Genomic DNA, 21,273 nt, shown 5'->3' with positions numbered 1-21,273 from the left:
TTTCCCAGTAGTAATGTATGGCTGTGAGAGCTGGACTATAAGGAAGGCTGAGCGCCGAAGAATTGATGCTTTCGAACTGTGGTGCTGGAGAAGACTCTTACGAGTCCCCTGGACTGCAAGGAGGTCAAATCAGTCCATCCTAAAGGAAATCAGCCCTGAGTGCTCATTGGAAGGACAGATAATGAAGCTGAAGCTCCAATATTTTGGCCACCTAATGCGAAGAGAAAACTCCCTGGAAAAGACCCCGATGCTGGGAAAGACTGAAGGCAAAAGGAGAAGGGGACGGCAGAGGATGAGATGGCTAGGTAGCATCACGGATGCAATGAATATGAACTTGAGCACGCTCCGGGAGAGAGCGCAGGACAGGAAGGCCTGGCGTGCTATGGTCCATGGGGTCACGAAGAGTCGGACACGACTGAACGACTGAACAACAACAACAACAAATGTATTGGCTAAAAATGCAATTGTGTGATGAGCTGGCCAATTCCTTATTTGTGCCACAAACTTGCTAGGTAGCTTTGGGCAAACCACTGTTTTTCAGCCTCAACCTTCTACCTTTTCATCTGCAATATGGGCATAGCATCTGCAGAGTTGCATGCAAATGCTTATCAAGTATCCCGACAATCCTTTTTTTCTTTTTAGCTCAAAACGCTGTTTTGAAACGGGGCAATTGAGAGCAGATGGGAGGGGCAGTGGGCATTGAACCCTTTCCTTGGTCACCGTTTTACTAATCAAGAATACCTTTCTAAGCAGATTCACACACAAGGTTTCAAATGCATTTGCCATTGGAGGGGTGAGTTAGACCAAGAAAGTGACTGGTGGGAAGGGGCTATGCACTTTGTCCCTGCCACTTGGCAATATAGGAAGCTGCCTTATGCCGAGTCGGACCATTGGCCCATCTAGCCCAGTATTGTTGACACTGACTGGCAGCAGCTCTCCAGGGTTTCAGGCAGAATTCTTTCCTGGCCCTACCTGGAGAAGCTGGGGATCGAACCTGGGACCTCCTGCATGCCAAGCATGTGCTATATCACACTGAGTGATGGCCCCTCCCCTCTCAGTCAACCCCTTTCAAAGCAGCTTTTCAAGCTAAACTATGGCTGTCTGGCAACAGTTCCCACGTGGTCTCCCATCCAAGCAGTGCCCAGACCCAGATCTGTTTCGCTGTAGCAAGGATGCTGCATAATGTGATTTCCCTGTGTTTTAATTTTAATTAATCACCCACCAAGAGGAATGCAGCTTCTCAGCCATGTATGGTAGCCCACCATGGTCTTCAGAAACCTATTTTTGCTGCCTGCCAGGGACTACAAAAAAAGATAGGATTGCGGGGCACATGGCAGGACTGTACCAGTGGGGGCTGGTGGCTCTGATTTTGGTGGGGCTATATAGCCGCTCTGGGTTTCAGTCAGAACCAGCCAGAACTCTGAAGGAGCTATCCAAAGTGCTGAACCCTATCCCCAAAATAAGTTCAGCATGTTGGATAGCCCCTTTAGCATTCTGGTTGGTTTTGACTGAAACCCAGAGAGGATTTACAGCCCAACTGAAACTGGAGCCATCAGTCTCCACTGGGCAGGACCCAAAATGGTGGCTGATGAGTTGTACTTTTCTTGGTGGCTTAGAAATGGATGCATGCATATCAGGAAGCATCATCAATCCAGAGGCTTTTTGGTCAGGCTACATTGCAGAACTCCGATGCTGATTCCATACAGCAGGGATGGGCAGAAAGTAGATCTCCAGATGTTTTGGATTTCAACTCCCAGCATTCCTGACCATTGGCCATGCTAACATGTGGAGATTTACCTTCTGCCCACTGTTGCCATACAGTCATTAGCATACCAGGACTTGGGGGGAAAATGCCACAGAGGCATTTCAAAGCTAAAAAATCAGATTAGACATGAGGGCACATCCATGGAAGGTATGATAATTTGTTAAATCATTTATTAGAAGGTTATCAGTTACACAGAATAGCTTGTGATGGACTTTATTTGAGCACTTTGAGGCCCCATTGATTTCACTGGCTCCGATCCACCAACAGCTACTCGCCCTTAAGTCCCACTGAAATCAATGGGGCAAGTTAGGCACAATGTACTTAATGTTCCATTACTTTCAATGGGACTTCAGAGCAGCTTACTTTCCCTCGAACAGGTCCATCGTGTTTTCCTGTCTCCTTTTCAAATCAGTAGGACTTCAAAAACAACGAATCTTTGGCTGCATGGCACCCTTTGGGTTGGATCGATTGAAACTGATGGGACTTAAGTTATGACTAAATTAAGGGCGCAATCCTGTAGCCGCTAGTCAGTGGCTAGATGGCCATAGGTTAGGTCAGTTTCTGGGAACTGACCTCAGAGCCCACACTCCAAGGTCAGTTCCCTGAGAACCGACCTCCAGCCCCTCCCGCATCGCCTCATAGGCAGCATGGAACAGCCCTGCACTCCGCGCTCAGAAGAGGAGCACGGAGTGGAAAAAATGGGGCATTCCTGGGGGTGTGCTGGGGAAGGGAAGTCAGAAATGCTGGTATGATGCATCCTATGTGTCATCTGACTGCCACTTCCTGTGCTCCGAGGTCCTGTGGCTAGACAGCCAAAATCAGCTGTCTAGCTGCAAAAGCCGGGCAGGGGGAGTGAGGAGGAGATCTGCTCCTCACCACTCCCACCCTGCACTGGATAGGTGGTCTCCCCCGCGATCAGAGGTGACCGTCGATCCAGATAGGATTGCTCCCTCCGTCTCTTTAATTTCAGTGGGTCTACTCTATGACTAAGTTTGGGGCCTATCGTGGGGGGTTATAGTAGTACTAAGACAGGCACTACTTCACACAATTTACAACCAATGTGCTTATTTCTGTTTCAGTTCCTGGATTAACTGGGGTTCTTATGGTGCTGGTGTTATTCCTAATGTCTACAGCGTCTACTTATGCCATTAGGTAAGATTCAAACTGCCCATTATGCCAAACATTCTTAAGTAATCATAGGACTGGTTCAGACATGCAAAACATTCCCTATCCAGTGTGTCCTGATGATATCCGGGGATACAACTATTATTTCCTTCTAGCTCATGAAAAGTAATAGTTCCCCTTTATTCTGCAGTAAGTTCTAGAGTACTGTGTCTAATTCTGGGCTCTGCACTTTAAGAAGGATGTAGACAAATTGGAATAGGTTCAGAGGAGGATAACAAAGATGGTCAGCAGTATGGAAATCCCGTCCTATGATAAAAGGTGGAAAGAACTGGATATGTTTAACCTAGAGAAAGGAAGACTGAGAGGAGACATAGAATCATAGAATCATAGAATAGTAGGGCTGGAAGGGGCCTACAAGGCCATCGAGTCCAACCCCCTGCTCAATGCAGGAATCCAAGTCAGAGCATCCCTGACAGATGGCTGTCCAGCCTTGTCTTGAATGCCTCCAGTGTGGGAGAGCCCACCACCTCCCCAGGTCATAAAATCATAGAATCATAGAATAGTAAGGCTGGAAGGGGCCTACAAGGCCATCGAGTCCAACCCCCTGCTCAATGCAGGAATCCAAGTCAGAGCATCCCTGACAGATGGCTGTCCAGTCTCATCTTGAACGCCTCCAGTGTGGGAGAGCCCCCCCCCCCCGGGAATTGGTTCCATTGTCGTATTGCTCTAATAGTCAGGACGTTTTTCTTGATGTTCAGCCGGAATCTGACTTCCTGTAACTTGAGCCCATGATTCCGTGTCCTGCACTCTGGGATGATGGAGAAGAGATCCTGGCCTTCTTCCCTGTGACAACATGATAGCCCTCTTCAAATATATGAAGGGCTGTCACATAGCAGATGGCAGACACTTGTTCTCTGCTGCCTCAGAAGGCAAGACTAGATCAAATGGATTTAAGTTACAGGAAGGTAGATTTCAGTTGAATATTAAGAGAAACTTTCAGAATAAGAACAACAGAACCAATTATCTCCCTTGCTGGAGTTCTTCAAGCAGAGTGGACAGCCATCTGTTGGAGATGCTCAAGCTTTAGATTTCCTTTAGTGAGCAGGGGATTGGGCAAGATGGTGTACAAGGCCCCTTCCAACTCTATGATTCCATATTGTAGGCAGAAAAAAGCATTTGGTAGAAGTGTGTGTTGGTGTGTGTTCATGCATGCACTCAGTAAACATGGTCTACCTAAGCAATTAATAGCCAAGCAATTAATATCCAAGCAACCTTCAGCTCCTTTTGCAAGTTCATTTGCTAAATGTGAAATACTCAACAGCTCAGCTCCAAGGTTTTGCAAGCAGCAGGTGAATCCTAGCTCAGCACTAGGAGCGAAACAATAAAGATTTAAATTTACTGCTTGGTCCTGAAGCAGATTAATGTGGATTGGCTTGATAATTTTGCTTCTATCATATTTTAAGGAATAGGATTGGAATGAATTCAATCCTTAAGACAATTATTCTGGTTATTTTTACTTTCATCACATGTCATATGCTGTGTGTATGTGTGTGGGGGTGAGGTGAATGGTGCAGGGGGATGGATAATGCAATATTTGATTGCTATTTATTTAAATGTATATACTGCTCAACTGACAAATGCCCTCAGGGTGTTTTGCAATTACAAAACCCGCAAACAATAATGAACTAAAAAACAATACAATAACGCAGCTAATGAAAATATAAACGTATTAACAACATTAAAAAAATGTTAAAGGGACAGAAATAAAGTTATGTTAACACCATATACTGTACCAGTTCTATACCAGGCATAATACTATATATTTGAAATGTATTGTATTGTGCTGTATTTTATAGTACTGTGTTTTAACTGGCTTATTTTAAAATGGTTTACATTTAAGGTGGTTTTATATTTTGTTGATACTGAATTTTGCTATTTTATATTGCAAGCCACCTTTGGAAGACTATGATCTTGAAAGGCTGCTAATAAACATAATATAACAACAGCAACAACTACAATAACAATAACAATGTTGTACTATTTTTTGCTGCATTCCTTAATCCCTTTTCAAACTGTGCAATACTTCGTATGCCTAAAGATACTCAAAACCAATTTTGGAAGTCATTCTGATGGTGGTGCTTAGCCTTTGAAAAGCTCTCTGCCACTTCTGATAGTCCTTGGACTGGGCCTTAAAGTCACCTGACGTAGGGGCATCATTCCATGATGAGGAGAGTGGGCATGTATGCCCCTCCCTATTCTATGCATACGGCTTGTGTGTGTTGGGAAATCCATATGTGGGCCTGTGAGAATGAAGGCCCAATTCTACAGTCCAGCCTGACAACCCCCCCAATGCATTAGACTACAACTCCCATTCTCCCGATCCAGCAAGCCAGTGGGTGTGATGGAAGGTGTAGTCCTACATATCTGGAGGGCACTGCACTGGAAAAGGCTGGTATAGTGGTTTCCTTTTCATTATCCTTCCCCCATGTTAAAGGAAGGGGAAAGGTTGAGTGCGTGAGGCCTAAGTACATCCAGGGCTGTGCTTGGAGGTTCAACCTGACATACCTTGTACATGTGGCGTGGGGGGAAGCATGTGCCCTTGTTCCCATGCCACAAAGTAAATTGGTGCTCAAATGGCCTCTCAGAATTCTCCACCCTGTTTGTGGGCAAAGAAGTGAAGGGGTGCTGAGTAATTCCAACATGCTTCTCCAAGGGGAGGATAAATTCTCCAATAGTTTCTCAGCAGTGAGACTCGACATTAGCAGTGTCACTAGCACAGCCTCTTTGCTAATGATTGGCAGCCTGGCCACCATTTTGCATCCTCCACAGTGCCCCAGGCCTAGAATCATTCTAGAACATCCTGGGGAAGGGGTGGGAGTGGCGGCTACCATAAAAAACGGAGAATTTTCAGAGAAAAATCTGCAAAGTGGACTTGTTTTTCTGGAATGGAGTGAGTAAAAGAAAAAAAAATCTCAGAACTTTTCTCAGAAAAAAGTCTTTTGAGACATTTTGACTCTGCGATACCACAAACAATGATCCTTGGCTGAGTGAATACATGAAGTTTTCTCTCTGCCGATATTATCTTTTCTTCTCCTCTTTCCCCTCTTTCACTTCATTCCTCGGACAACCCAGATTGTGCTTGCTTTTTGCACAGTCTATTCTGGGAATAAACAAAATATTTATTTCCTTATATTTGAGTATTAAAAAAAAAGAATGAATCCAGATTTAGTTAAGTAGTTATTCAAGATATGGCCTACTCAGCACCAGTCCCTTAAACAATGCAACCCCCCCCCCCCCAATTGTCTGGTATTTAATTGTACTTTGTTCTTTGCAGGGTGTCTAATTATGACATTTTCTGGTATACCCACAACCTCTTTTTTGTCTTCTACTTGCTGCTGATGTTGCATGTTTCAGGGTAAGTTGCAGCTGCTCTTGATTAAGCACAGTCATCAAGGCAGGACATATTAAAAACTGAAAAATGGCACTTACGGAATGTCTGCGATGCCAGGTCAGGCTAGACAAAACCCACAGCATTGGCGCTGTGTGGAAGTTTCAAAAGCATGAACTAAACCTAAAGACCGTTCCAATGCTCAAATGAATTGTTGTGAGATGTGATGGAGTGTAGGGACGAGGGAGGGATTCATTCAGTTCGCATTTCAATGCAAATCTAATGCACTTTTGAACTGAATGAACCAAAACTCAGCTCTCTTTTGAAATTTGCACCTCTTCTAATTTGACAATGGAGTTTCCAGTCCAGAAAGGCATACAAATATGTGTATATTAGGAAAATGTGCACACAAAAATGAGCATATTAGGGCAAAATCCTATGGGTTGTGCCCTGGATACGCGTAAGCCTCCCAATATGGAGACTTACATGTATCCAAGGCAGAGCAGATTTAAATTGTTGTTGTTGTTCAGTCGTTCAGTCGTGTCCGACTCTTCGTGACCCCATGGACCATAGCACGCCAGGCCTTCCTGTCCTGCTAAACTAGATGGGCAATTTCACCTGTCTAGTGGAGGCTTTGGGGAAAGGGAGGGAAGGAGGCTGGGGCAGTGATAGGAAAAGGCGTAAGCCAGCTGCCCCAGTCTCCTCCCCTCCCCACCCCCAGGAGCGCCCCCATTCCCCTGTCTCTGGGCTCCATTTACTGAGTGCAGAGAGGTAACTGGTACGATTCTCTCCGCAGTGGCTATGAGGGGGTGGGGTAGGGGATGGGGAGCATGGTTTCCCTGCTCCAAGCTCGGATCCTGTCCTTGAGCTCTGGTCCAGGAAACTGAACAATCCTATGTCTCTCAGACACTGTCTAGGGGACACAGGATTGCTCCCTTAGTGAAATAATGTTTTAAAGTGCATTATATTAAGAAAATTACTTGCAAAGATGTGTATATTAAGTAAAACTGCATACAAAAATGCTTGTGTTGGGAGGAATAGGCACAAAAATGTGTGCAGCTTTTCATGAGAAATTAAAAAAATGTCAACATTCACAATGAACTGCAATTAAGACTCAAAGCAGTCTCAAAGTTTGGGATAAATCAAACATAAGATTGGAAAAGTGAGGGACTGAGAGAAACCGGAATGGACAGATCCTACGGCTTCAGATAACTATCAAATCTGCCATTCTTGGACAAGGTGCTGGAGCATGTGGTGGCCTCCCATCTCCAAGCTGTTTTGGATGAAACTGATTATCTAAATCCATTCCAATCAGGTTTCAGTCCTGGTCATGGGACAGAAACAGCCTGGGTTGCCCTGGTTAATTACTTATGCTGGGGAATGGATGGGGGGAGTGCAACCCTCTTGGTTCTTCTGGACCTCTCAGCAGCTTTCGATACCATCGACCATGGCATCCTTCTGGATTGTTTAACTGGATTGGGCTTGGGAGGCATGGTTTTAAAGTGTTTTCCGGTCCTTCCTGGAGAAGTGGTCTCAGAAAGCAGTGCTGGGAAACTTCTGTTCCACCCCATGGCCATTAGCCTGTGGGGTGCCCTAAGGTTCTCTCCTGTCCCCCTACTTTTTAACAGCTACATGAAACTGCCGGGGGAAGTCATGGAATCATAAAATAGTAGGGTTGGAAGGGGCCTACAAGACCTTCGAGTCCAACCCCCTCCTCAATGCAGGAATCCAAGTCAGAGCATCCCTGACAGATGGCTGTCCAGCCTCATCTTGAATGCCTCCAGCGTGGGAGAGTCCACCACCTCCCCGGGGAATGGGTTCCATTGTCGTATTGCTGCATTCTGGGATAATCGAGAAGAGAGCCTCTCCTTCCTCTCTGTGACAACCTTTCAAGTACTTGAAAAGCGCTATTATATCTCCCCTTCAGTCTTCTCTTCTCAGGGCTAAACATGCCCAGTTCTTTCAGTCTCTCTTCATAGGGCTTTGTTTCCAGTCCCTTGATCATCTTTGCTGCCCTCCTCTGAACGCTCTCCAGCCAACAAGTCATCAGGAAGTTTGGGCAGAAGTGTCATCAGTATGCAGATGATATTCAGCATTATCTGTCATTTCCATCTGCACATCCCAGGGAGGCTGTGGAACTCTTGAACCAGTGTCTGGAGGCTGTTTTGGGATGGATGAGGGTGAACAAGCTGAAACTTAATCCATACAAGATGGAGGTACTGTGGGTTGGGAAACCAACTACTTTGGATGGAAGTTTGCAACTGCTCTTAGACAGGGTTGCACTCCCCCTGAAAGACCAAGTGTGCAGTCTGGCAGTCCTCCTGGACTCTGAGCTAACTGGGGAAGCCCAGGTGGCCGCAGTGTCCAGGAGTACATTTTACCAGCTTAGGCTGGTATGCCAGCTGTGGCCCTATCTGGAGAGGATGGACCTTGCCTCAGTTATCCACACAATAGTGATATCCAGGCTGGACTACTGTAATGTGCCGTACATGGTGCTGCCTTTGGAGACAGTTCAGATTCAGCTGGTTCAGAATGCGGCCACCTGAGTGTTGGTGGGGGCGAGGTAATTTGATCATATAACGCCTATGCTGTGCCAGCTGCACTGGTTACTGGTGTGTTTCAGAGCTCAGTTTAAAGTGCTGGTCTTGACCTTTAAAGTCTCCAGAGGGTTTGGGACCAAGTTAATTGAAGGACCATGTTCACCCATATCAGCCTGCCCACACTTTAAGATTAGCAGGAGTGGCCTTTCCCATCTGCCTACCTGTGAGAGCAGTTAGGTGGGTGACCACGTATGAGAGGGCCTTCTCTGCAGTGGCCCTACACCTTTGGAATAAGTTGGCATTGGGGGTCCGCCATGCTCCATCATTGACAGCTTCTAAGAAGGCCTTGAAAACATACTATTTTATCTTGGCGTTCTCTTGATATGATTGCTGTTGTTGCTGCTGGTTTTATCATTGGTCTTTATTGTTGTTTTTATTGTTTGGGGGTTTTAGTGCTGTTTTTATTGTGCTTATTATCACTTTTAATATCTTAATGGTTTATGTGTTTTATTGTTGTAAGCCGCCATGGGAGGGCTTTTGCCCTGAAAGGTGGCCAAGAAATATTTTAAATAAATACATCAATAAAAACAAAGCTGTTTGCATTCTCAACCACCCACCTAGTTTATGGCATGTCTTGGTGCCTACCTAGCTATTTCAGTGAGCTATGTGTTGAAGAGTTGTTCCCTTGCCTCTGGCATGTGACCTTTGTCCTTCTGCATATTGCAGCTTTAAGAACTGAATAAGAGGTGGAAATGTATAGTTGTGGTCCACGGAGGTGGCTAAAACACCAGAATCCTTTGCTTCTAAGTTCTGTAGTTCCTATGGCAGGGGTGAGCAGACTTCAAGCTTGCAGTATGTTCTTCTTTTTACTGTAACTCTGAGATCCACTAAACGTGCCTGGTGCAAAAGACAGCACACTTAGAATGAAAGAATTCTGAGCCCAGGAATTTGTTTTGGGTATCAGAATTGAATGGGGCTCACAGTCCTTTCACACAAGGACCCACTCCTGGTTATCCCAAGCATTCTTCATTTCAGCAGTATAATTTAGGGTTGAGGGCAGGGGTGTTGTTAGAGGCTGGCCAGAGTGGCCAGAGGCCTGGAGTTTTTAGCCCTGGCCCTGGATCTGCCAGCAGCTGCTGAACTAAGGGGGAGAAATCAGTGCTTATCAGCTGTGTGGTCAGGCACCTCTCTTCCTTTTTAAAAAGCAAAGGGATGTAGGCTGCTGAACTGAGCTGCTGCAGTCCACACTGAAACCTGTGTTGGAGCAATTATTTCTTGTTCTTTGGAGGTGAATGAAATTTAGGGGAGTAATGATATGTTGATTATTGCAGAGGAGTAACTGAGGAGAAATGGAATTTGGAGCAGGATTTGGATTCTCTGGGTGGGAAATTAATTCGGGATAATGGGTAAATTAATTGAAGTGATTTGGATGTTCAGGAGGTTGGCTGCAACTTTACTGAAAAGATGATTGGGGGTTTCTTGGATGGGAAAATTGGCTTGCCTTTTGTACAGTGTAAATTTGTGTGACTTCAAAATTTGCATGTATGTTGGCATGAGCATATGTTATGCAGTTTTGTGCCTGCTGTTTCAGATTTTGAAAATAAATAAATATGGTGTAATGGGTGACTAATGTTTGGTACAAGAACTAAATTGACTTCTTTTCAGAGTTTTGCCAGTGACCAACGAACTGGCAAAGCCTCAAGCACATGCTGCTGGTGGATCACACAACGAAAGTTGGGTCTATGGGAAACTTTGAGGCCATGTCCTCAGCTGCTGTTAATCACCCTTGCTCTGTTTGCTTTGGTGGAGTTTTGACAGTTTGCTCTGCCTGGAGAAAGGACCTATGTGGTGATGGTGGTTGAGTCATCGCCATAACAAAACCCAGATGGGCAAAGCAGTTCCTAAGACTTTGTCTCCGTTGGCTTTGATCTAGTCCAGAAATGCTAGAGGAAAATGAATGTTTGGACATCAAGGGGAGGGAGGGGAGAAATTAATGGATCCCACATAAAGTCTGGATACAGGGAAAGTTCATAATAATATTTTCCTCCAGTGATGAGAGTTGATTTCTTTCATTCAGTTCAGAGTGGGTAATGCATGAGTCAAGATACGTCCAGGCCATGAGGAAAGCTGTGTTTGGAAGACCTTGATTTTTTTTTCCAGTCAACTTAACATGTGATTTCATTTTAATTTCATTTTTTTTCAATTTTAGTCAATTTCAGTCTATTTTAATTTTGTTTTCATTTTTAAAAACAATTATTCTGCCTTTCAAATAAAAACATCAAAGGCAGCTAACAAGAGTGGATGGGATCCAGACATAGACATACTTAGAGAAAAGCCAATGTAAGCAGTGGGGCTTAAGTTAGCCCCATTGACTAATTTAAGTCTCATTCATTTCAGTGGGTCTACTCTATGTAGGATGAATGTTGGAGACTACTGAATAACAGTTATTATTATTATTTTTTTTAAATACAAACTATAAGAACAATCACAAAAGAAATAATAGTTACAACATCATCAGTTAACAGCTTTGGAGAATAAACTTGCCTTCGCTGAGCATCTTAGGTGCCAGCCAAGTGTTCCTGAAGAAAATGTTTCACAACTGGAGCACCACCACTGAAAAGGCCCTCTTCATGGTTGACCCTCTCCTGACCCCTGCAGGTGAGAGCACCTGGAGAAGTATTTCTGACGAAGGTCTTAAAGATCAGGCAAGTTCATAAGAGAGCAGGCCACAAACATTTTTACTAGCCTGCATGTCCCAGACTACTGATGTGATTAATTTTTGGGACATCCAGTTACTGACAGAATAGGCTCAGCTTTCCCCCCCCCTCCTTTACAACAGTGTTTCTGTCTGCTCAACTCAGAGCAAATCTTGCCAGAATTACCTGTGAGGTGAATGGCTGCTTTACAAGTGTATTCCAAATCAACAGCCAATCTATGTCCTTCAATCCAAACATGGGCTATCCCTCTGTCATTATGCATGTTGAATCATTCACAAGCCCAGGATGACAAGTGTGCATCCGACTTAGAAGGTATCAAAGGCCAATCTTATCTAGTCCCCTGCTGCAGAACAGGACCATTCCCATACCAGCTCCCCACAAATCAACATGCATAACCAGACCACAGTAACCCACAACTGGAAAAAGTATGTGCATCGAAGAGATAATATATCCATTCCAGCACAGCATTGTTACATGGAGCATTCTGGAGAAACAAAATGGCGGCTGCTGACCGAGGAATGGGAAGAGCACCAGTGAGTTTTGCCCTCCAAATTCCTCCCACTGCCCAAATCACTAGAATCCCACTTCCACCTTTTTGGCTTGTGAATGGGTCCATGAACCTAGGGAAGAGATTTCTGCCCAGCCCTAAATAAAGCTACTGTTTCTTGGCATTTTTAGGTATAGTCTTTTACGGCAGCACAAGCGACAGAAGTGAGTAATGTAGCACTACTTCTGCTGTCAAGTGCTTTGTGACTTTCTAACTTTGTAATAATGGATTGTATATCTTGGCAAAGGATCAAGGCATTGATAGAATGATTCACTGCAGTTTCTCCCTTTCAGGAGACTTTGTCCTGTGTATACCCTCTTATAGCTGAAAAGGTGCTCTTCAAGTATGTAAGAGTAAGCAGTGGAGGCTGGTTGCTCTGTTTTCGGTGGGGCTGTCATTCCATTCTGGGTTTTATTCAGAACCAGCCAGAACTCTAAAGGAGCTGTCCAAGGTGCTGAACCCTAGCCGCCAAAAGAGTTCAGCACCTTGGATAGCTCCTTTAGAGCTCTAAAGGCACAATGCTATGCATGTTTAGACAGAAAAAACGCTACTGGGAGTTGTAGGACTTTTTTTCCCGACTAAACATGCATAAGATTGCACCTTAATCCCCATGAAGTGATCAGGACTATTACCCTCAACAACATCCGAGGGTCCAGAAAATCTGTACAGGCAATCAGTGCACCTGTCTATCAAACGTACACACAGTGCTTTGATTCGAAAATGAAAATGCCAGGGCTCGAGTGAGTGTGGAATTCATATTCCCAGCACTGAAAAGTCCTCTGGTTGGAGCATGCTGGGGGTTGTAGGCCATTTTTCTGTCTAAAAATGCATAGGATTGCACCCTAAATTGGTTTTAATTGAAACCCAGAATGAAAACAGCCACCAACCTCCACTGAGAGGGAGGATTATCTACCCTCAGAGGAATCATAGAATTTTAGAGTTGGAAGGGACCTTGAAGCTTATCTAGTCCAACCTCCTGCTCGATGCAGGATCTAAAGTGCAGGATGCAGTGATAGCATCCCTGACAGATGGCCTTCCACCCTCTGCTTAAAAACCTCCAGTGAAGGAGAGCTCACCAACTCATGGAGCAGTTTATTCCATTGTCAAAGAGCTCATTCTGTTAGTGTCTCCTAATGGTTAGTCAGAATCTGCTTCTTAGCAATGTCCACCCATTGAGGAACAGGGAACAAGTCTATTCCATCCTCTGCTTGACAGCCCTTCAGATACTGGAAGACTGAGATCATGTCTCCCCAGGCTAAACTTATCCCAACATCTGCTGCCTGAGGTGATCACTTCACTCTGCCTAATTGTAGGGCTGGCCCTATTCACCATCCTGGTCACCCTCCTCTGGACATGCTCCAGTTTGTCTGTGTCCTTCTTAAAACATGGGACTCAGAACTGGAAGCAGGGGTCTGGCATCAGAGTGTGCCCCGTGATCAAGAGGCAAGTTCAGATCAGTAACCCATGCAAAGATAGAACAGGAAGATGTTTCTGTGGGTGATTACTTCTGCTGCAACTTTGCAGCAGCAACAGTTAATTGACATAATTGCACCTCATGGAGAGAAGCAACAGAATTACCAGCCTCCTGGCTGAATCTGCCTGGAAGGTAGCAAGGCCGGAGCAGTGAATCATGCCGAGAGACACTAGACAGCCTCCTCTGTGGATGGGGTCACAGGAACCTTTGGACTAATATATTTCTTGTGGCACATTGCTTGGGAGTTGCTGGTTTAGTTAGTGTGGCTGGAATTACAAAAAAGAAAAAAGCTTCAAGGGAGGGACCATAAATCAGTGGTAGACCACCTGTTTTGCATACAAAAGATTCTAGGTTCAGTCCCTGGCACCTCCAGTTAAAGAAGGACCAGGTAGCAGGTGATGTGAAAGACTCTTCTCTGCTTGAGGTCTTGAAGAGCCACTGCTAGTCTGAGTAGACAATATGAGGCTCAATGGACAAATAGTTTGATCTGGTATAAGGCTGCTTCCTATGTCCCTAGTTGATCTATACGAATCTAAGAAGAGCCCTGCTGGATCAGACCAAGGGTCCATCTAGTCCAGCATTCTGTTCACACAGTGGCCACCCAGCTGCCCATGGGAAACCCACAGGCAGGACATGAGCACAACAGCACCCTCACCCCCATGTTCCCCAGCAACTAGTGTACATGGGCATATTTCCTCTGGTACTGGAGGTAGCACATAGCCATCAAGACTATTAGCCACTGATAGCCTCCTTTCTTTTTTATTATTAATGTTTTCTTTTTGTTCTTTAGCTATAATCATGAGCCACAATTCAACACAGAGTTAAGCAGGCTTAACCCATTCATTTCAGTGGTCTTATGTGCACAACTTTTGTTTTGGGGTTGTGGCCATTGGCTTAGATGCAAAGTGTCCTGTGCACAGGATGCAAGTGCATAAGTCTGTTTCTGTGTGAAATGTCAGGGTCGGTGTACTTTGATGCTAGTTGTAGTGCATTGCTTAAGTGTCCTTAGGGCCTTTTGCAAGAGAGGAGCAAACTAGATTTAATGTTGAACCTCTGAGCTTTGCCTGTAGTGATTCCTTGGCTCCACCTATGATGACCCTGCCCACTGCCCCACCAGCCCCTGTGGACACCAGCCACCAGTGCTTTGCAGGCAGAAATCAGTTCCAGGTTTTGACTTACTGTTTTCTGATTTGTTTTCTGCATACATTAACTCAGATCAGCTTCTCATGCACAGACGGACTGGTTTGCTGTGGACATAATATTCTCGACATCCTAACCATGATTAGAAGGCTGGAATTATGGGCTCACCTTTCCCTCTCCTCCACCCAAACCCTTTCATGTGAATTCTACCTTCCTATTTCTTTTTTCAAGAGACAACTATGATGCACCAATCTTAAGTAGTGCTGTGCTGAAAATTTCTCCCATATTTTTTTCAACCACTCTCATCCAATTTGGGAGAAAAGACACTGCTTTAGAAAAGAAATTCAAAGGAGAAGGAATTTTGGAGAAATTCTCATGGATTGGGTTTGGGGTTCTTGTGCTTACCTTACTTAGGAGGTGGTCGAGGAGTGTGCACAAGTGTCCTGTCTTTCATTGTACAATCATTTCTGTGGTACTCTTTAGCTTCCTTGGCTTCCCACACTGCAATTAAAGCCCAAGGGAAGACATAATAAAGTGATTTCTCCAATTTAGCTTTTTTGGATCAGGAAGCACAGACAGCCTGGGAGGCTGCAGAGCAATGGGGAGATGTATAATTGAAACAAAACACACACACAGCATCCTTCACCACATTGCAGTAATTAGATAAGCTCGAGAACACCACCAAAATAAATTATACAGTGCCCTGGGAATGACGCAGAGGAGTGGAAACCTCAACACTTTTAGTGGCAGTGGAAAAAATAAAAAATGTTTGGGAGAAAAGAAAGACTCTGCTGCAACTCCTGCCAATAGTGAGCCCTATCTGTGAGAAACTGTTGGAGAATTTCTCCTCCCTTTGGAGAACTTGCATTGCATTGCAATGAGCAGGGCATTGGACTCGATGGTCTTTTAGGTCCCTTCCAACCCTACTATTCTATGATTCTATGAACTTTGGTGAAAATCCCCCCCTCCCCCAATTTCTCTGCCCACAAATACTCTGGAGCATTTTGAGCGGTCATTTGCACACAGCTCTAATCTTAACACTAACCTTGGTTATCTTCATTCAGAGTTCGTAAGGCCTTTTCAAATTTTGGCTAGAAGCTACCTGTGGTTAATGTTAACACCAGCTGTTTTGCTTTCCCTTGGAGATCGGTTCATAGCCTTGGGTTCTGCCCCTCGTTGCAATTATTCTTAGCGCCAAACTAGATTTTGCATGTACTGTGGGAATGCAGTTGACATGCATGTGGCAATTGACATGCGTGTGGCAATTGACACGAATGTTCTTTGTTACGTTGTAGCAGCCATAGTTCTGCAACAATGTAAATAGAAGCCCACACAGCCTCAGGACCATGGTGTGTGTGTGTGGATGGGGAGTTTAACTCTTTCTTACCCACCCATGGTCCCGAGAAAAATGTCCTCTCTGAAACTGCTATTTGCATTTCAAGGGAAACTCCTACTCGCGCCAGTGTAGGCTTCCCTTGAAATGCAAGTAGCACCATTGGAGAGGCAATTTTTGTCAGGACTGTGGCTTGGGGAGAAAGGGTTAAATCTCCCCTCCCCACCCCCATAGTCCCAAGGCTTCCCTTGAAATGCAAGTAGCACCATTGGAGAGGCAATTTTTGTCAGGACTGTGGCTTGGGGAGAAAGGGTTAAATCTCCCCTCCCCACCCCCATAGTCCCAAGGCTTCCCCACACTGCTTTTTCCATAACAAAAATGGTGCAGATTGTCTTCATTCATGCAATTAATACCACTTCTAGTTGGCTCTTGTGAGCCACCTTGAGCATAGGAGAGGTGTGATATAAATGTTTAAAATGGAACTACTTGCTTGTTTTGCTTTTGTGAGCATGTTCTGAATTGGGTGGTTTTTGACTCTCATTGCAAACGTATTTGTCTAGCTTTGATGTTTCTTCTCTGTTTCCCTTCTTTTTTTGTTTTGCCCTCACTGGCCTTGGCTGTTGTCCTGACTGCTGTTTTGTTTTTGCCCTCACTGGCTGCTGTTTTGTTTTTGCCCTCACTGGCCTTGGCTGTTGTCCTTGCTGCTCTTTTTAATCCATTTGGCTGTGTCAACTGAGATGATGGGTCAATACCGCCACAAAGTTATGACCGATGTGGTGATATCATGGACGCCAGTCATGTGGAGAGTCATGTGGGTAGCCACAGTCAATTGGATGAAAGGGTGGTTTTGCCAACTGAGGCCTGGGACAAAGAAAGAAAATGGCGCTGAGCCAGGGGACCAAACACACGCCCAACAGCACTAAAACAAAGTGTGGGCGTTTGGCAATATGAGCATAGGGGGGGAGTAGCTCAGGTTTGCTGCGTTGAATGTGCTAATTTGGAGACAACCGCTGCCATCAGAGAACTTTCATTGCAGTGTTAATTTTCACCTTCCATAAAGAGAAAACATAAGATTTAGCTGGTTACATTTCTATGTGGTTTCTGCCACAGAGATGATTTGCTGTTATGTGCAATGACATCTATTGAGAAGTGTGGGTGGGGGGAGAGAAAACCAGAGAAAAACAAAGAGTTTTATACCTCACCTCAGCACCTCACTATTTTTAACTATAGATGTGTGTCTTGGCAGCAGGACTAGCTTTCTTTATATTGGGTTTTTTTTTGTCCCTTTTGATTTCTAACTGTTTTTTCAAAACCTATGCAGCTTTATTTTAATATAAATGTGACTTGGAAACCAATAAAGCAGTATGGCAATATTATTTCTGCAAAGACCAATTGCCCCCTTGTTTTAGTGGAAGACAGTTATTTCCCTTCCTTTCTGTCCATCCCCACTAACCATAAAATTAATCGAATGATGTGAGTGTTCACTGCCTTTATAACATCGCTCTGCTCTGAAGCTTCTTATGCTGACAGCTGAATTACTGGATTGCACGGTGAGGTTGTGTAGGAAGGGACATTTGGAAATAATAAAAAGAAACCACACTCAGTACTTACAGCAAAAAAAGCAATGTCATTAATTTCACCTCAGCATTCCCTTGCCTTCTTCCATTCTGTCTTGTATAGCAGACTTGAAATTATGCAGTCAGGGAATACAAAATGGTTGCAGTCCCAAAAGAACTGGATTAATAGAAATGGACAGATCTCTCAGTTTCAGTTTCTGCCATGTTTGAATTTTTTTTAAAAACTAAGTTATTTCCATCCTGAATGTGAAGTTGTGAGTTGTGGTAAATTTCTATCACACATCTGCACTGGCCAAATTCAATAGGTGCAGCTATTCTTAGCATGGAGAGTACCATGTTGTACCTGGTGGCCATATAGCTGTTAAAGATGAGGAGCCTGTCAGAAAAAAGAGGTGTTAACCCTCATTTGGCATTACAGACATGGCTGAATATATAGGGATACAAACCCGAAGTTTTAAGTAGTGCTGTCCTGAAAACATTTTTTTTAGCCATTCTCATTCAATTGGATAGAAAAGAAATTGCTTCTGAAAAGAAATTCCAAGGAGGAGACATTTCAGAGAAATTCTCATAGTTTGGGTTTGGGGTAATTGTGCTTACTTTACTTGTGAGGTGGCTGAGAAGTGTGCATGAGCGTCCTGTTTGTCACTGAACGGTGATCTCTGTGGCAGCCTGAGGCATCTTGGTCTTCCCTCACTTCAGTCAAAGCCATCATGAGGAAGACGTCATGAGGCAATTCCTCCCATGGGACTTTTTCAGTTCAGCAAGTGCAGGTGGCCTGGGAGGCTGCAGAGCAATGGCAAGATGTGTGATAGAGAGAGAAAACACACACAGCGCCCTCAGCCACTTCAAAGTGATTAGGTAAGCTCAAAAATACCACCAAAAGAAATTCAGAATTCTGCCTCAAAAAAGTGGAAGCCTCAACATAGTTGATGATGTTGCCACCTACAGAAGCAGTGCATTAAACCAAAAACCCTCAGGAAAAAAAAGAAAATAACCTGTGCTACAACTAGGGGTGGACGAAACTCACTTACCTGTCCTCGAAGTTTTTCGTGGTGGGGGGGAGGCGCTTCACTGCTCCCCCTGCGAAGTTCAGGCCGGGGGGGGGGGAGGCTTCCCGCCTCGCCCGGCTGAAATTCAAGCCAGGGAGGAGGCGCCTCGCCTCGCCCGGCCGTGAACTCAAAAGTTTTTTTAAAAAAAAATAAACGCCCCCGTGATAGGCTACATGACGATTAACGTAGCCTATCACGGCTAGATCTGCAAAGTCAGCCGTGATAGGCTACGTTAATCGTCACGTAGCCTATCACGGGTGACTTTAAAAAAAAAAAGCGCGTACGCAAATGGCGGCCCCCATAGGGAGCCGCCATTCGCGTTCCTTATTTGGTCGCTGTAGCCTACGTAAAGATTTACGTAGACTACGGCGAAAATAAGGGCAACACAAATAGCGTTGCCCTTATTTTCACTGTAGTCTACATAAATCTTTACATAAACTACAGCGACCAAATAAGGAACGGGAATGGCGGCTCCCTATGGGGGCCGCCATTATCTGCACGCGCTTTTTTAAAAAAAATTTTTAAAGTCACCCGTGATAGGCTACGTGACGATTAACGTAGCCTATCATGGCTGACTTTGCAAATCTAGCTGTGATAGGCTACGTTAATCATCACGTAGCCTATCACGGGGGCGTTTTTTTTTTTTCTTTGATTGGAATGGCGGCGGTGGCGGCAGCCGGTCGAAAGACCAGCTGCCGCTCCCGCCCTGGATGAACACCCGCCGAACCGCTGGCCGGACCCGCCGCTGGGAGGGACATTCGGCAAAGGTAAGTCCCGTCCCGGGGGGGTGCGGGGGGCGGGGGGGTGCGGAGAATTTCTCCCTGAAACTTGTTCGGGGGGCCAAACACGTTGGTGCTCGGCCCCCTGAGGTTTCGGGGAGAAATTCTCCGCCATCCCTAGCTACAACCCCTGCTGATAGCGAGCCCCATCTGTGAGAAACGGTTGGAGAATTTCTCCTCCCCTATGAGAAATTTGGAGAAATGGTCCCCCCAATTTTCTGCCCACAAATAAGTTGGAGAATTTTCAGAGGTCATTTTCACACAGCTCTAGTTTTAAAACAGCTAAGCACTCAAAGCCCTGGGCCTGGGTGGACGAATCTATCAGTTTTGATTTCTCCCACATTCACATTTTTTAAATCTCAAGTTCTTTCTGTCCCGACTATGACAAAATGTGCAAATTTTGTTAAATTCTCATAAAAACTGAAATTCTCTCCTGCCCCTATGGATTAGCAAAGCAAAGGCACTTACTTTGTCTTCCTTCATTCTCTAGGGTAGAGTTGGACAACGTGTGGCCCTCCAGATGTTCTGGCTTACAATTCTCATCAGTCCTAGCAAGCAGAGCTGATGGTGGGGGCCGATGAGAGTTGTAGGCCAAAACATCTGGGGGGCCACACATTGCCCACCCCTGCTCTATGGATTTAGGGAGGGTAAGATGAACAGGTTTTTTTTTTAAATTCTCAAACTGGAGGACCACATTAATCTCTGTGATAGAGAAACAGGGGCGCCATTTTGAACGGGGGCACGGAGGACACACAAAGGGATTTGAGATACATGGCGAGCTTCAGAGTGTTGCTCTTGCATATATGTTCACATTGAAATTGCAGTGGCGGCAGTGGTGGGGAGAAAATCCCTGTATTTTAAGAGCATTACATTGCAGGTACTTTCTGTGTCTCATTATAACCATTGCGAAGTCCTCCACGTAGAACTGACAGCCCCACTCCTCCTTATCTTTTCTTTGAAAGTAAAAAGTTTGATCCCTTTTCCATGGATAGGTGATACTACAATACCGGACTGATCTATTGAATTCTCCACCTCATACGATGTGGGGATGGATAAACTAGCTTACCTTAGATGGCTTTAAAAAGGTGTTAGATAAGTTCACAGAGGAGGAGGAGGTCTGTTGGTGGCAGGCTGCTGGATACAAAGGCTATATGGCAATTCCATGTTTTTCAGAGTCAGAATGTCACCGATTACCAGCTGCAGCTGAACAGCAGCGGAAGAGGACTGTTGCACCATGCTGGATAGACATTTGGTCTGGTCTAGCAGGGCTCTTCTTCTGTTGCTATAAACGTATTTAATGGCTTATTATAACAGTAGTCACACCATGTGTAGAACTAATGAGCTGACCATAGATAAAGGTGTTTCTGATGAGTAATCGTGGAGGCTGTGAAACATGGGAGAAGGATGATCTCACCCTGACCTCCCTAATTGGTGCCTCTGTAGAAAAAATTAAGTTGAAGTTGTGCAAATGCACTACTGTGGTTCTCGGTAAGAATTTCCGTGGTGCCCTTAGCGTGCTCCACGTCCTGCCCTTATATGGGCAGATCAATAAGAATTAAAGCACAAAATGTTTCTGGGCCTTTGGGGGGTCAGGGTATGGGGGGGCCACGGTCCTGCTTACCTGGCATGCCCTGCAGTGGTGTTGGAGGGGTGGAAACTGAGCACCTATCCTGTTAGGGAGCCAGCAAGATGGGCTTTTCATCCATCTGGGGCTGTCTTCTCCCACAGAAGGGGGTAGATAGGGGAGAGAGGCTGAGCTTCAGGGCTGTTTTGGATGTAGCACAGTGGAGGTATACTTTCATCTCCTGTGTTTTTGGAGGGGGAGGTGAAAAGGTGTGA

At 45.0% G+C, this 21,273-nt stretch overlaps 1 protein-coding gene across 1 annotated transcript in view; it reads left to right on the top strand.

Moving 5' to 3' along the window:
* NOX4 (NADPH oxidase 4) overlaps positions 1 to 21,273 on the top strand; it is a 159,250-nt gene that overhangs the window by 48,435 nt on the left and 89,542 nt on the right. The window contains exons 7-8 of the mRNA XM_084841607.1: positions 2,845 to 2,917; positions 6,225 to 6,305. Of these exons, the coding sequence (XP_084697733.1) occupies positions 2,845 to 2,917; positions 6,225 to 6,305 (154 nt within the window). The remainder of the gene's footprint in view (positions 1 to 2,844; positions 2,918 to 6,224; positions 6,306 to 21,273) is intronic.

Source organism: Heloderma suspectum, chromosome 3 (assembly GCF_057233095.1).
Source record: "Heloderma suspectum isolate Gila_16-S chromosome 3, 16-S_ref, whole genome shotgun sequence".
In the NCBI taxonomy this organism is placed as follows: Eukaryota; Metazoa; Chordata; class Lepidosauria; order Squamata; family Helodermatidae; genus Heloderma; species Heloderma suspectum.
This window is presented reverse-complemented; position numbering and strand designations above follow the sequence as displayed.